Raw genomic sequence first — 13,156 nt, 5'->3', positions numbered from 1 at the left:
CGCCAGCCCCGGCTGCATCACCAGCCCTGGCTGCGTCACCAACCCCGGTTGCATCGCCAGTCCCGGTTGCATAGCCACCCTGTTTGCATCGCCAGCCCTGGTTGCATTGCTGCCCTGGTTGCATCGCCAGCCCCCTTTGCATCGCCAGCCCTGGTTGCATTGCTGCCCCGGTTGCATCGCCAGCCCCCTTTGCATCCCCAGCCCTGGCAGCATCACCAGTCCCGGTTGCATTGCTGCCCCGGTTGCGTCGCCAACCACATTTGCACTGCCAGCCCCGGCTGCATCGCCAGCACTGGCTGCATCACCAACCCCGGCTGTGTTGCCAGTCCCGGTTGCATCGCTAACCCTGTTTGCATCGCCAGCCCTGGTTGCATTGCTGCCCCGGTTGCGTCGCCAGCCCCAGCTGCATTGCCAAGCCCAGTTGCATTGCCAGCCCCAGTTGCATCGCCAAGCTGGCTGCATTGCCAGCCCCGGTTGCATCACCAACCCTGGTTGTGTCACTGGCCCAAGTCACATCATCACCCTGGTCCTGTCATCAACCCCACTCGCATTGTCACCCCGATCGTGTTGCCAGCCCCAGCTGCATCGCCAACCCCAGTTGCATCGCCGAACAGGTGGCTTTTCCCAAAGCCCCACCTCCTGGGGTGCCGCCGGGCAGCAAACGCCTCCGTTTTCGGTTACGGCTGGCTTTCCCAACCCGCCATGCAAGGACAAGGCAGACTCAGCGCTCAGAAGCAAAATGTGTTTATTATTTTGTAAATCTGCTGATTTCGAGTCGGTCTTACCCGAGGAGCCTAGCTCGTTGCCTGCACGCTGGCGGCTGGCAGAGGTGCTCTTGCAAGCCATACCTGCCGTGCCACCCCCGTGCCACCCCCGTGAGCGCCCCGGTAAGTCAGAGCCCGCACTCATTACGCGAGTTGCTCTGTCCCAAGTGAGCAGAGGCTACGGCACCGCGGGCTCCGCAGCCTCTAAAGTGCCTAAACGTGGCTTGCTAGCGACAAGGGCTTGCGCGTACGCCGTAATTCGCAAGTGTGATGTTAATGAGCTGACAGCGCGGTTAATTATCCACCCGCTAGTGGGAAGTGACAAGCCTCTGAAATACAATTAATCGCCGTTCCCGAAAGAAAAACCAATGAGTGTGGAAGTGGGTGCCGGCCCATCCACGTGAGCTGTTGGTCTTGCTCCTTTTCCTTCCAACCTCAGCTCCAAGTCCTTTGCTCCCCTGCGTGGCAGCTTGTGGTGGCTACCAGCACGGAGGGAAGCTGGCCCTCATTCCTTTCAGTTCTTTTTGGGCTTCTTAAGGACCTTGCGCCCAGGTAGGATCTTCGACCCCTTCCCTGCGTCTGGGCTGGATCTCACCTGCCCCGGTTCCCCCTGCTCCTGTGGGCTCCCCAGCAGGATTTCATTGATGGAACTGAGCGTCAGGTTGCTGAAGACCATGTTAAGGTGGTCGACGCCTCGCAGCTCCTGGACGTACACCTTCTGCTTTTGCTGGTCGCGCCATCGCTTGCACAGCTCCAAGCTGCGTGTGTTGATGGTGTCGTCCCCGTCGCCGTAAATCATGTCCACAGGGTCCTCGTAAGGGAAACGCTCGTCGTATATGTAAGTCTCCACGGTGGGGTAGCCTGTGCCGTAGAGGCAATACGTGTCCACCCCAGGAGGGGGTAAGCCCTTCAGCAAGTCCTTCATGTCCTCCCACATGTACCAGCCATCCTCCAAGTTGACGTCGGTGAAGAAGCGTTGGTAGTCCCGGTAGGTGTAATTGTAGGAGGGCGTAGAGATGAAAATGTGGGTCTCGGGCCAGGCCAGGCTCGTTGGGAACATCCAGGGGCTGGTGGTGGTCATGCGCTGTTCTTCACGCAGCTTGATGTTGGACATGAGTGGGATGCCCTGATTGTCACCTGCAGGACACACAGGGGCTCATCAGAAACGGCACCGAAATGTACCCTCGCAAATGGTGCCCCTTGGGCGGCTGTGCTGGGATCAGCCTGTCCAGCCATGCCTCACAGCCGTCTCCTGGCTGGGGTACGGTTCCACCTCAGATCTTCCCCCGCTTACCCCTGCCCTCCCCACGACCGTACGTCCTCTCCTCACCCCTCTGGCTGCCGATATCCAGAGCAACCTTCCGAACTCTCCTCTCCGGCATCACGTCTCTAGCTGCTAGGAGGGGCTGAGTGTAGACAAACCTGGATGTGTGATGGCCCTGACCAACCCAGCCCTGGACTTCCCCTGCAACCCTGTCACCTCCACGCTTGCCTGCAGGGACAGGAGCGAGCTGAGCCCGAGGAGGGTGCTGATAGCGGGTGGCCAACCTGCACGTCTCCTGCAAGCCTCGGCATTTTTGGTGTGTCTGGAGTCCTAAGACCATGCAACGATCTAACATTACTTCTAAAATGTCTCTGGCCCTCGTGGCAACAGAGAAAAACACGAGGAGGTGACTTAAGGGCCAGATGTTAACATCTTCAAGCACATGATTTTTAATTCCATGCACTTTTGGAGGCTCAGCTTGTGACTTGTAGATATTCTGCGCTGTCAGCATTAGGCAAGTGATTGTGGCTTTCTGGGCTGCAAAGGGACTAAAGAGGAACTGGGCGAAGGGAGATTAAAGCCTGAAGACAGCAAAGCTTGTGGGGGATGGGCTTTGAGATGTGCGGAGATCCCAGCAAGCGGTGCAGGAGAGCGTGAGTGTCCCTTGGGTGGCCTCCGTGTCCTCTGCTGCAGAAGAGATGTACGGTTTGCAGCAAAGGTCCAGCAACCTCGCTGTCCTGCCTGGATGGAGGCGGTGCGGATGTCTGGGGAGGTGGTGAGAAGGGGGTGAGCATGCCCTGGATGGCTTCTCTGACCCCAAGATTTGTGGATGGGTGTTTCGGCTTTCCAGGAGCACCCCTAGCCCAGGAGTTGACCCTGCGCATGGTGCAGGCTGCGCTGCAGGCTGTCTGGCAAGAGCTGGTGTGGAGGAAGGGAGATGGCCAGGCTGCACGGGGACCCTTCTGACAGCAGTTTTCCATACGCACAAACCCACCAACCTCAACCATGGAAACCAGAGCAAGCTCCAGAGCACGCCCTGGGCCACTCTCCTGCTGCCGGGGCTGTGGCAGGAACCTCCACGGTGCTTTCTGCACCGCGGGATGCAGCGGGATCAGCACCAGAGCACGAGCGCTGCCTCCACACACCCCTCGGCCATCTGTCCTCCACCTCTTCCACCACCGTGTCCCTTCCCCTGCCCACCACCACCCTTCCATTTCTGCAGGAGGGAAAGAAAGCGAAGAGGTGGCTGCACGCAAGGAGTCACCCACCGGACGCCAGGACACGCAGGGGCTTGACGGCCCCTCCCCAGGGGGCACCCAGGGAGATGAAACCCCCAATGTACTGATCTTTCCAGGCTTGCGTCTGCTGTAGCAGGAAGTAGAGGATGTTGAGGTTGCCCATGCTGTGCGCGATGAGGAAGACGCGTCGCTGGTACTCATCGTGCATCTCCTCGATCAGTGCCTTCAGGTTCTGGAAGTATTCGGGCTGCTCCTCTGCGGACAAGAGGGGCAGCTCTGGGTCACCTCACTCATGGCCACGGGGCTCCAGGGCTGACCCTAGGAGCCCTGACCAGAGAGAGGTGTGGGTGCAGAGGCCACAAATGCCACCGTGCATTCACATGAGAGCACTGTGAATGGCCGAGCACCCACCATCGTGGGCAGCCATCCCCGTCCAGGGGTTCCTCCACACCCCAGCCCGTGAGAGCCATCCTGCTTCCCTCCCTGCGTGGGTGGCCTGGCCACAAACCCCACACTTACGGGGCCCGACCCTCCAGTCGTAGGGGGCTGCCCGAACCGTCTGGTCCCTCACGTAGCCGTTGTTCACCAGGTTCTGCACCAGGGTGTGCAGGTAACCTACGAGCGGAGAGAACAGGTAGGAATTAGGTCTGTGGTCTTCTCCTGTCAACCTTTTTCCACCCTGGTCCTGGTCATGGCCACAATGTCCTCTGGTGAGCCCTGTAGCTTGGTGGCTCCAGCCAGAGGTTGTGGCTCCACGCATCCCATGTGCACTGGGGTCAAGGATGGCGTGGTCCCTGTGGGCACTCGAAGGGAGTGTGTCCCCAAGGCCGACGTCCCTCACTCCCAGGTGACTGGGCTCTCTGCAGAACCGGTCCCCGCTGGAGACACGGGGAGACCTCTCCACTTGCAGGGAGCACGTGGGATCCCCGGACACCCCGCGCCTCTCCTCCTCTCACCTGCCAGCTTGCTCTGATCCAGGTATTCCACGGAATAGGTCTTGCCGAAGCCAGGCACGCGGATGTGCACCCCGGGGGCATTGGACATTTTCCGAGAGGTTCGGTTGTACACCACCCTGCGGGGAGAGGACAGAAAGTAGGAGAAGAGCCGTGTCCCCATGGGGGATGTGGGGCTGCGGTGGAGATCGCTGGGTGGCAGGTTGGACCTGGGCGGCTGTTTCTAAGTCTTGTGTGGATGGGGAGGTGGACTGGTGCCAAACCAGCGTCCATGCCGATCGCCCGGCATCTCGGGACAAGAGGCTCTGATGGAGTGGGCTCTGGCAGCCCCCTCACCCTGCAGCCCCAGGCAGGGTAGCAGCATCTCCAGTGGGTGCTGAGGACGGTCTGGCTGGGCACGAGCACGTGGCAGGGACATGCCACGGAGCGGGAGCCAGCCGACTGTGTTCCCAAACAGTCCTGTGGTGCTCCCGTGGTTTTCTGTGTGTGCTAGGTCATGGCCGGGGGGGGGAGGAGAAGGAGAGGGAGATCCCTGGTAGGTCATTTCCCCGGGGAGCTCCCAGGATGGGGGTGAGCGGTACCTGGTGTTATCGATCCAGCAGTCAACTCCCACTGGCAGGAAGGTGTTGAGGTTGAGCCAGATGGTGAAATAGTCCTCTGTTTTGCGGTAGCACATCCAGTTCACCACGTCCGGCTTGTCTAGCTTCGCTTCCAGCTGGTTCCCGAGACACCCGGGCACTGGAGGCACCGCAGAGGGAGAGCAGAGCCAGCTACAGACCCCATCCCACTGGCCCGCTGCTTCCCCCGGTCCCCCAAGCAGGGGCTCCCCTGGGGCTGCCCGGCCAGGGACACCTGGGGACCCGCTGGAGCAGCATCCCTGGAGAACAGCCTACTCTGCACGGGAGCGAGGGCGCTCGGAGCCGAGATGCGGGGTAAGCATGGAAACAGGACTAAAAACGCATCCTCAGGGACCCCCCCGAGCTGCCTTTCCCACGGGGTGACCCCCAGAGCTGCCACTCTCAGCCCAAACCTGCCAATCCCCGCCAGCACAAAGCATCCGGGATTATTCCCCCCTGCCTGGCTGGGTTTCCATCCTCCTCTCCTCGCTGCAGCCTGGGGAAGGAGTCGGTGCTGCTTGGGGCTGCCCAGCCCTACCGCATCCCTGGCACCTTGTCCTGGGGTAGCGGGACAGCTCGGGGATGCACAGAGTCCCCAGGGAGATGAAAGTCATCCCGGTGCTGGCTCCTGAGGCCCACGCGCTGTTTTCCTGAACTTTAAACCCTCCGCACAGGCTGAGCAAGGTCTCTGAAACGGTTCGGCGCCGAGCGGAACCGTACCCTGTGGGAATTCAGTGCAAATAGCGCGGACGGTAAACACAGCGTGGTTTTAAGCAAGTTCACAGTCTGACATGTGTGACCTGGGCTCCCTCGATGGAGGGTGACCATCACTGGAGCATTTGGTCTGCCTCTGGGAGCTTCAGTGTGGTTCCCAGCAGGGATGGGACACTCGTCCCGGTGCCACGCCGATACATGTGCCTGTGCTGGGGGCAGACACCATGGAGAGCATTCCCAGCTGGTGTGCAGGAGCCAAGAGCCAGCTCCTGGTGCCAGCGCTGACCCCGACGGTGAGGACAAGAGGTGAAGGGACTGCAGGGGACAGTGGCTGTGAGCCTGGTGGGACGGGAGCGCTGGGCAATGAACCCCACGGCCCCAGCGGGTCCGAGGACTGGCCCACGATGCACAGCTGAGGACGGCGTGGACCTTCAATGCTGCTGCAGGCACTCTCTGCTGTATGTCTCATGTAAGACGCTTCCCCCAAGGACACCATGAGCTGCTTTGTGGCCTAAAGTCCCTATAGATGGCTGTCCTGCCCTGCTCTGGGACCCAGACCAGGGCTCTGCTGTGGCTGCGGGACCCCACAAGCATGGCAGGGTGGGAGCCACGCTGCCTGGCGCAGGGGCTGAAGGATGCAGGCGAGGAGCATCTTTGACCTGAGAAGGATGTGCCCCGTTTCCCCTGGTCCCCGCCAGCCTCAGGGGTCCCTGCACCCTGGGGTCCATGGGCGCAGGGGTTTTGGGGAGCTGCAGTGCTGTCCCTGTCAGGGGGTGCGAGGGCAGCCTGGCCTGGAGATGCCCTACCTCCATCCCACTCGCCACGAACCTGGTGCCCGCAGTGTGGCGGGGGCATGGCCAAGGGTTGCGGGGGCATGGCTGCAGCCTCCAAAAGCCTCGTCCCATGCGACAGGGGAAGGAGATGTAGCAGTTGCCTCCCTCAACCTGCTTCACAGCTCCCTCACCTCTGTGGCATCTCCCCAGGGATACGGGGAAGGTCTAATCCTGCCTTCAAAGCACCTGGTTGGGGAACAGGCCATCCAGCGGACCCTGGCGTAGGACAGCCCAGGCAGGGAGCGAGCAGAGAGGACCTCCCCAGCCAGCGAGAAGAGCGGGACCACGAGCTGCTCTGATGGCTCCCGAGGGTGCAGAGCCAGCACCCCCACCCCTGGGACGCAGCCCTGAGCTCTGCCTCCCCTTCCAGAGGACATTAGGTAATTATTAAGGGAGTTCCTCTGGGGGCAGAGGGGTTATCGGCGGTCCCAAGGGCACTGGGGGTTTCTGGGACACCCGGCCCAGGGGGATGGGCTACGCGCGGATGCCGAGCGGCACATGGGGCAGCCAGACTCGGCTGGGCGTGGGACAGGGGCTGAGGTGGGTACCAGGGGCACGGGGAGATGCTCCGACCATCACAGGTCATCCTGAGAAGAGGCACCTGGTAACGGCCACCCCGGTCTCCTGTCCACGGGCATGGCCAAGCAGGACCAGCCCCAGGACAGCGAGGCTCCGGACACCGTCCCCGGCTCTCTGATGCCTCTGGGAAGGGAGTTTGTGGGGCCAGCCCTCGGCATTGCAGCAGGGATGTTCTGCTTTTTCTCTTCTCTTTTTGAAGGGGAAATTCGGCTTGATTCAAGAAAAAGGAGGAAAAAAATCCAATTCTGCTCAGCAGAGGTTTCATGGCAAAACCCTAGCTCGAGTCCCCAGTGATGGCACAGGGGCAAAGGAAGGCAGAGCCGTGCAGGATGGAGGTCCCGGCTGGTGGCTGCTGCTCCCACCTCCTCCTCCCCGAGGTGATGCCCCAACCTCTCCGTTCACCTCCCTGAGCACCTCTGCCAAAGGCTCGCTCTCCTCTACGCCATCCCCCAGGCAGGGTGGACGTTGGGTGGGATGCAAGACGGACGCCCTTCTGCAGCAGCAGAGGATGACTTAACCATCGCCAGGGAGCGGCAGAAGACACGGGACGGGGTGGGCTTTGGGCGAGCAAGGGGTGGTGGACGCTGGCCCACTGCACCGGCGGCAGCAGCCATGGGAAACGGCAGACGAGGATGTGCTGCAGCCCCGTCCCTCTGCCAGCAGAGGCCCCCCCCCCCAAACCGAGCAAGCCCTAAAACACCCTCTGGGCCAGCTGTGAGATTTTAGAGCCCCATTTGCTTTCTGGGGTGCCCAGTCTGCACCCCAGTTCCAGGCAGCTGCGGCCAGGCATGGCCAGCCCTGCATCCCCAGCCCGGCGGATGGGAGGGGACCTGGGAGCCGTGTGTCACCCCTCCTTGGTGGCTCCAGCTCCAGATTGCAAAGGGCCACCGCAGCCAAGGGCCACCGCATCCAAGAGCCACCGGCAGTGTCGCACCCCAACCTCACCGCTGGCTCCGGGGAGCTGCGTGGCACCCGGGGTGCCCACCCGTACCCCGTGTGGTGCCAGTGCTGGCGTGACCTTACCGAGTACCACGGGCGGCGTGCTGTTGGTCGGGGGAGCTTCTGGGGTGGTGGTGGGTGGAAAGAGGACATTGAAGAGCCAGAACTGGGACGTGGGCTGCAGGAGCAGTGACAGCGTCAGCAACGCAACCCCGGCGCCGCTGCTCCCCATGGCAAGCTCGGCCGGGATCCTCCGGACGTCTCCAAGCAAAACAGCCTTTTATATTTTTTTACGCAGGTCCAGCCAAGAGGCACCCGGGCTGCAGGGGAGGGGAGAGCTGCAAGGGGCTGGCCGTGATGGGGAGGAGGGACGGGGAGGGCCGAAGGACTGGCCTTGCGGCCATGCCATGCCCTGCCAAGGCAGTCCGGCGGTGCCCAGGGGCTCTTCACCCCCCCGAGAGCCCTGCCCGGGGGTGCCAGCAGAGCGGGCACATAAATTTAGCAGCTTCCCGATGCCTCGGCGTCCCTCCGCTGTGTGCTGGGGTTGTGGCTGCCACACACTTCCCCCTGCACGCTGCTCCGGGGGTAACCCCAAAGGGCTGCCCAGGGCTGCCCGCTCCCTGCCCGCTCCCTGCCTGGGCTAATGCAGCACCTCTCCGCTCCTCCTGCCTTTGGCGGGGGGGGGGGGCTGGTGCTGCTGACGTGGCCAGGCGGACCCCAAACCTCTGGGAGAAGATATGGGGGCTGGGACAGGCGAGGACACGTCTGGGCAGCCCCTTGTGCCACATGGTAGCAGCACATCCCCCAGTGTCCCCCCGGGCACTGCCCCTGCCCCGTGCCCCCCTACCCAGGCTGCCCCATGCAGCATCCCCCCGGCAGGCGCTCGGCCTCGGGGGATGCAGCATCCCCCCCCCCCCCCTCGCCCCCCAGCATCCCCCCGGCAGGCGCTCGACCCTGGGACCCTGCAGCTCCCGGCCGCTGCGGGCTCCAGGTCCCCGTGGGTGCCCCCTTGGTACCAGCCCCAGCTGCGGGGAGCCCCTTCAGCCCCCACCTTGCATGGGCAGGGCTCCAGGTGGCCCTGCCTGCACCAGGGACTGGGGACCCTCGGGGACTGGGAGGCACCCAGGGGAAAGCAGGGTGACCCAGGCTGGCAGCGCCTGGAGGGGCAGGGGATGGAAGGGGCTAGGGCGCAGGGGGATGAAGAAGAGGTGAATGGTGGTGAGCCATGATGGTAGAGCAGAATCCAACTGCTCGTGGGCTTGCTCCAGCCTTCCCAGTGTGCTCCAGTCTTCCCAGTTTGCTCCGGTGGGGCAATGGGCGGGTGCACAGCAGTGCTGAGCAGAGGATGCTGTGGGGGGAGTTCAAGCTCACCTAGAGCGTGGCCTTTTGATCCTCTGGGTGCAAATCCTTCCTACCCAGCATCTTCTCTGGAGCTGAGCTCTGGGGCAGAAGCCTTCTACCTCCTCTCACCCTGTGGGGAAGGGAGAAAGGCACGCAGCCTGTCCAGGGAGGCTGTCCTTCCAGCTTGGCCAGGCAGGAACAAAGAGCTCCAGCAAAGTGGGTTGGCTTCAGAAAAGTCATACTCTCCTACTGAAGGGAAGGTGTCTTCTTCCTCTCAGGGAGGAGCGAGGTGGGTCAGGTCTGCATGGGGCTGGAGGGCACTGGTGGGTGGGCTGGGCTGGCAGGGTGGGTTCCCCGTGGAGCAGAGGGGAGTCTCCTCCTGCAGACCCGGGAGGAAGGGCGAGAGAAAACGACGGGTGGCCTTTAGGAGCCCGTCCGAGCTTGCGGCCCCCTCCTCGGGCACGGCGTCTTTGCAAACCAACCTCCTTGCAGCCGCCTCGTCCCATCTCCATCCCGGCCTTCCCGAGCACCGGCCCGTTGGCAAAAGCGTTGCTGTGACTCGGATTCGAACCGAGGTTGCTGCGGCCACAACGCAGAGTACTGACCACTATACGATCACAGCCGCCGAGCGGGGGCCCCACGCCGCCGCTCCTCTCCTCCGGCCAGATCCCCCCCGGCCTCCCTCGGGGGAGGACGGCGGAGGTCCGACGGCCGCCCCTACGGCACCCCGCTCGCCCTCCCCGCCGGCGCATCCCTGCGGCCCTGGCGCTTCCCCGGGGCGCATCCCTGTGCCGGATCCGTGCTCCGGTGGGAAGCCGGTCCAGCCCGCGCCCGGAAGCCGGGTGCTGAGCCCGGTGCGTGCAGGCAGCGTGGCTGAGCGGGCTGAGGAGCCGGTGCTGGGTGCCGGTCTCCGGAAAAGCAAGTTCAAAGCCCGCTGCTGCGGGTTCTTATTTTCCCAGGCTGCCGGGGTTGGCACCCGCAGGCCCCGCCAGGCTCTCCTCTCCTCCTCTCCTCCTCCTCCTCCTCCTCTGCCTCATCGCGCTGCCTTTTGGCTGTCCCCAGGAGGATAAACCTGGCGTTTATGCATCACCTCCCCCCCAGTGACCCCGTCCTCGCCTGAGGAAGAGGTGCCAGGGCAGGGTAGAGGTCCTGGTGGTGCTCCTCCTCGTGGGAGGATGCCCTCCGCTGTGGTGGCCTTGTTGGGGCGGCATGGGGGTGGAAGAGGTCGAAGCGAGTCCCCGTGTTGTCTCACCGGTGCCACGGTGAAGCGGGGTCCTCGCTGCCTGTCCTGAACGTCCCCCAAAACCCCAAACGTGAGCCTGGATAGCTCAGCTGGGAGAGCATCAGACTTTTAATCTGAGGGTCCAGGGTTCAAGCCCCTGTTCAGGCGAAGGCTTTATCCTTTAGGAGCCCCTGGGCAGGAGCGGCACCTCCTCCGGCTGGGACAGTCCCTCCTGGGACAGCTGAGATGGGGATGAAGCAAGAGACTCTCTCCCCTGCTCCTTTCCTCACTGAAGGGTGTTCAGGTGCCCAAACCGACCATCTTCACGCAGGTTCCTCAAAGGCTGGGTTCCTGCTGGCACCTGCTTTTTCTGCATGATGACCTCCTTGAAGATGCTGAAGGGACTGGAGCATCTCTCCTAGGAGGGAAGCCAGGCTCTTCTCAGTGGTACCAGGATCAGAGGCCATGGGCACAAACTGGAAGGCAGGAGGCTCTGTCTGAACCTCAGGAGATGCTTTTTCGCTGTGAGGGTGGCCGTGCCCCGGCACAGGTTGCTCAGGGAAGTTGTGGAGTCTCCATCCTTGGAGGTACTCAAAAGCCATCTGGACGCAGTCCTGGGCAACCAGCTCTGGGTGGCCCTGCTTGAGCAGAGGGTTGGACCAGGTGACCTCCAGAGGTGCCTTCCAGCCTCAACCATCCTGTGATTCTGCTGCCTGTCATCCCAAACCCGCTCCAACCAAAGCAGAGCCCTGCGTCATTTTAAGGGAAGACGGTTCACGTGAGAGCAGAGGCTGCAGCGACCCGTGAGGCCACCACACTGCTTCAGCCAAGCCCAGAATTGCACTGTATATGTGTATACACACATCAGGGTTTTTTTGCAAAATAAAAACTCTTTTAACAGAAAATTGAGTCATATTGGATGAAAAATATCCCCTCTGGGATTTTGACATTTTTCAACCTGAGCATACATCAGATACTCAAGCACAGGACATTATTCTTCAGGTAAGCTTCATGGCCTTATACCCCAAACTGACTTTCTGGGGAGGGGGGGAAAAGAGGGATGGAGAAATCCTCTATTTCCTTCTGTTTCTGCTTCTCAGCTGTGTAAAAGTGGGACAGGAGCTGCTGCTGCTAAAGGACAACTTCTCTAGATGTTTGTCTTCTCTTCCTTCTTTGTTATTTTTAGAAGGGAAAATGCTTTTTGAGCTTTCTCTGAGTAAAGAAATCTGTGTTTTCAGTAAAAGAGCAAATGAAGTTCGGAGGAGTGTGAAGTTGTGCAAGTAGTGCCCTATAAACTGCAACTCCTAAAGGGAAATCCGTAATGAATTTTGCTCTCCATTCCTTGCTATGGATAAGGTATGAAAGAAAAAGAATTTATTTTGTGCCCTAAAAAAGCCTCCCTCTCCCCTTCCCACGCACAAGCCCTGCGGACGCCTGAGCCAATCCGCCCGAGTGCTGGCACCCCTCTGCTACTTTCAGTTAGCAGTGGTGAATAAATTGGGACCCGCTGCTTGGGTAGTGTCTTCTTCACCAGCTGAGCCCCGAGTGCGACCTGTGCGATACCTTATGCAGCTCGTTGTAATTTCTTTTTTGAAAGCTGCCATCCAGAGCGAGTTCTGCACAGCTGTCAGGAGAGGGCACCAAGACCAAGCAAACAGGGTGTCTCCGTGGTCTGAAGGCTCCTGAAGAGGAAAGGCAACAGTTTAAAAGGCTTCCTCAAGCTGAAGCACCTCCTGGTGCACCCCAGAGATCTCCACCTGCCTCTTGGTGCCCATGAGACCTCTGGTTCCCAGACCCACAGAGCGTGGGGGTCATCCCTCAGCTCTGGATGAGTTTTGCCTCTGCCGTGAAAGCATCCCTGGAGGTCCTGCAGCCAAAATCCTGTTCCCCAGGAGCTGGGAGTGCTGGCAGCGGGGCTTTCATCAGGTTGATCTTCCTTCTTCTTCAGGGGGTCGCTGTGGCAGATTCTTCCCACCCTGGAGGGCAGGAGCGGGGAGCTGAGCCCTGGGGCAGCAAGCTGCTGCTTCCCACCTCCTCTCACTCTGCAGGGCGGCCACAGCGTCTTCTGGTCCTCTTTTTGCAAAACTGGGAGGAAGGATGAGGGACAGGTGGAAAGCTGGGTGATTTCTTCTAGATTCTCAAGCTTTGCCTGGAAAATGGAGAAGCTGGAGTGCTTTCCCAGAAGCCCCACTGAAGCTCCACTGGAGACACCCTGCGCAGCGACTACAGGTCGGGAAATCATTGTAGGCGCGAGTCCGGCCACTCTTAGGAGCAGAGAGCACATCAGAGCTTGTGGCCCCTCCTAGGGAACGGCATCTTTGCAAACCAACCTCCTTGCAGATGCCTCCCTTGCATCTTCAACCTGGCCTTTTCGTGCACCGGGCGATTGGCAAAAGCATTGCTGTGACTCGGATTCGAACCGAGGTTGCTGCGGCCACAACGCAGAGTACTGACCACTATACGATCACAGCAGAAGAAGTCCTGCCACACGCCGGGACCACGGGGAGGAGAGCGCCTGCATCGTCTGCTCTCCTAGCACGGGGAGCACGGCCCGGCGAGCAAAACCACATTATTTTATTAAGGTGGCTACAAACGGACTTGGGTGCTGCTGCTGCTCGGAGCCTCAGCAGTCTGGAATGGGGCCCTAAATTGTGCAAAACGCTGGCAACGCCGGGATGGCACCCAGGGACCG

At 61.2% G+C, this 13,156-nt stretch overlaps 1 protein-coding gene and 3 non-coding genes across 4 annotated transcripts; 1 reads left to right on the top strand and 3 right to left on the bottom strand.

Annotated features, from left to right (window-relative positions):
* Positions 1-728: 728 nt before the first annotated feature.
* On the bottom strand, positions 729-8,133 carry LCAT (lecithin-cholesterol acyltransferase). Its single transcript, XM_050904057.1, has 6 exons — positions 7,986-8,133; positions 4,801-4,957; positions 4,223-4,338; positions 3,786-3,881; positions 3,297-3,521; positions 729-1,901 (listed from the first exon to the last, which is right to left on the bottom strand). The coding sequence occupies exons 1-6, from the start codon at positions 8,131-8,133 to the stop codon at positions 1,279-1,281; spliced, it is 1,365 nt and encodes a 454-aa protein (XP_050760014.1). The 3' UTR covers positions 729-1,278.
* A 1,659-nt stretch (positions 8,134-9,792) lies between these two features.
* TRNAH-GUG (transfer RNA histidin (anticodon GUG)) lies at positions 9,793-9,864 on the bottom strand. The gene has a single exon. It is a non-coding gene; the product is annotated as a tRNA-His (tRNA).
* A 695-nt stretch (positions 9,865-10,559) lies between these two features.
* TRNAK-UUU (transfer RNA lysine (anticodon UUU)) lies at positions 10,560-10,632 on the top strand. The gene has a single exon. It is a non-coding gene; the product is annotated as a tRNA-Lys (tRNA).
* Positions 10,633-12,863: 2,231 nt separating this feature from the next.
* Positions 12,864-12,935, bottom strand: TRNAH-GUG (transfer RNA histidin (anticodon GUG)). Its single transcript has one exon. It is a non-coding gene; the product is annotated as a tRNA-His (tRNA).
* Positions 12,936-13,156: the final 221 nt, after the last annotated feature.

The sequence above is a fragment of the Gymnogyps californianus genome, chromosome 12 (genome assembly GCF_018139145.2).
Source record: "Gymnogyps californianus isolate 813 chromosome 12, ASM1813914v2, whole genome shotgun sequence".
Lineage (NCBI taxonomy): Eukaryota > Metazoa > Chordata > Aves > Accipitriformes > Cathartidae > Gymnogyps > Gymnogyps californianus.
Note: the sequence above shows the minus strand (reverse complement) of the source record. Positions and strands in the feature narration are given on the sequence as shown.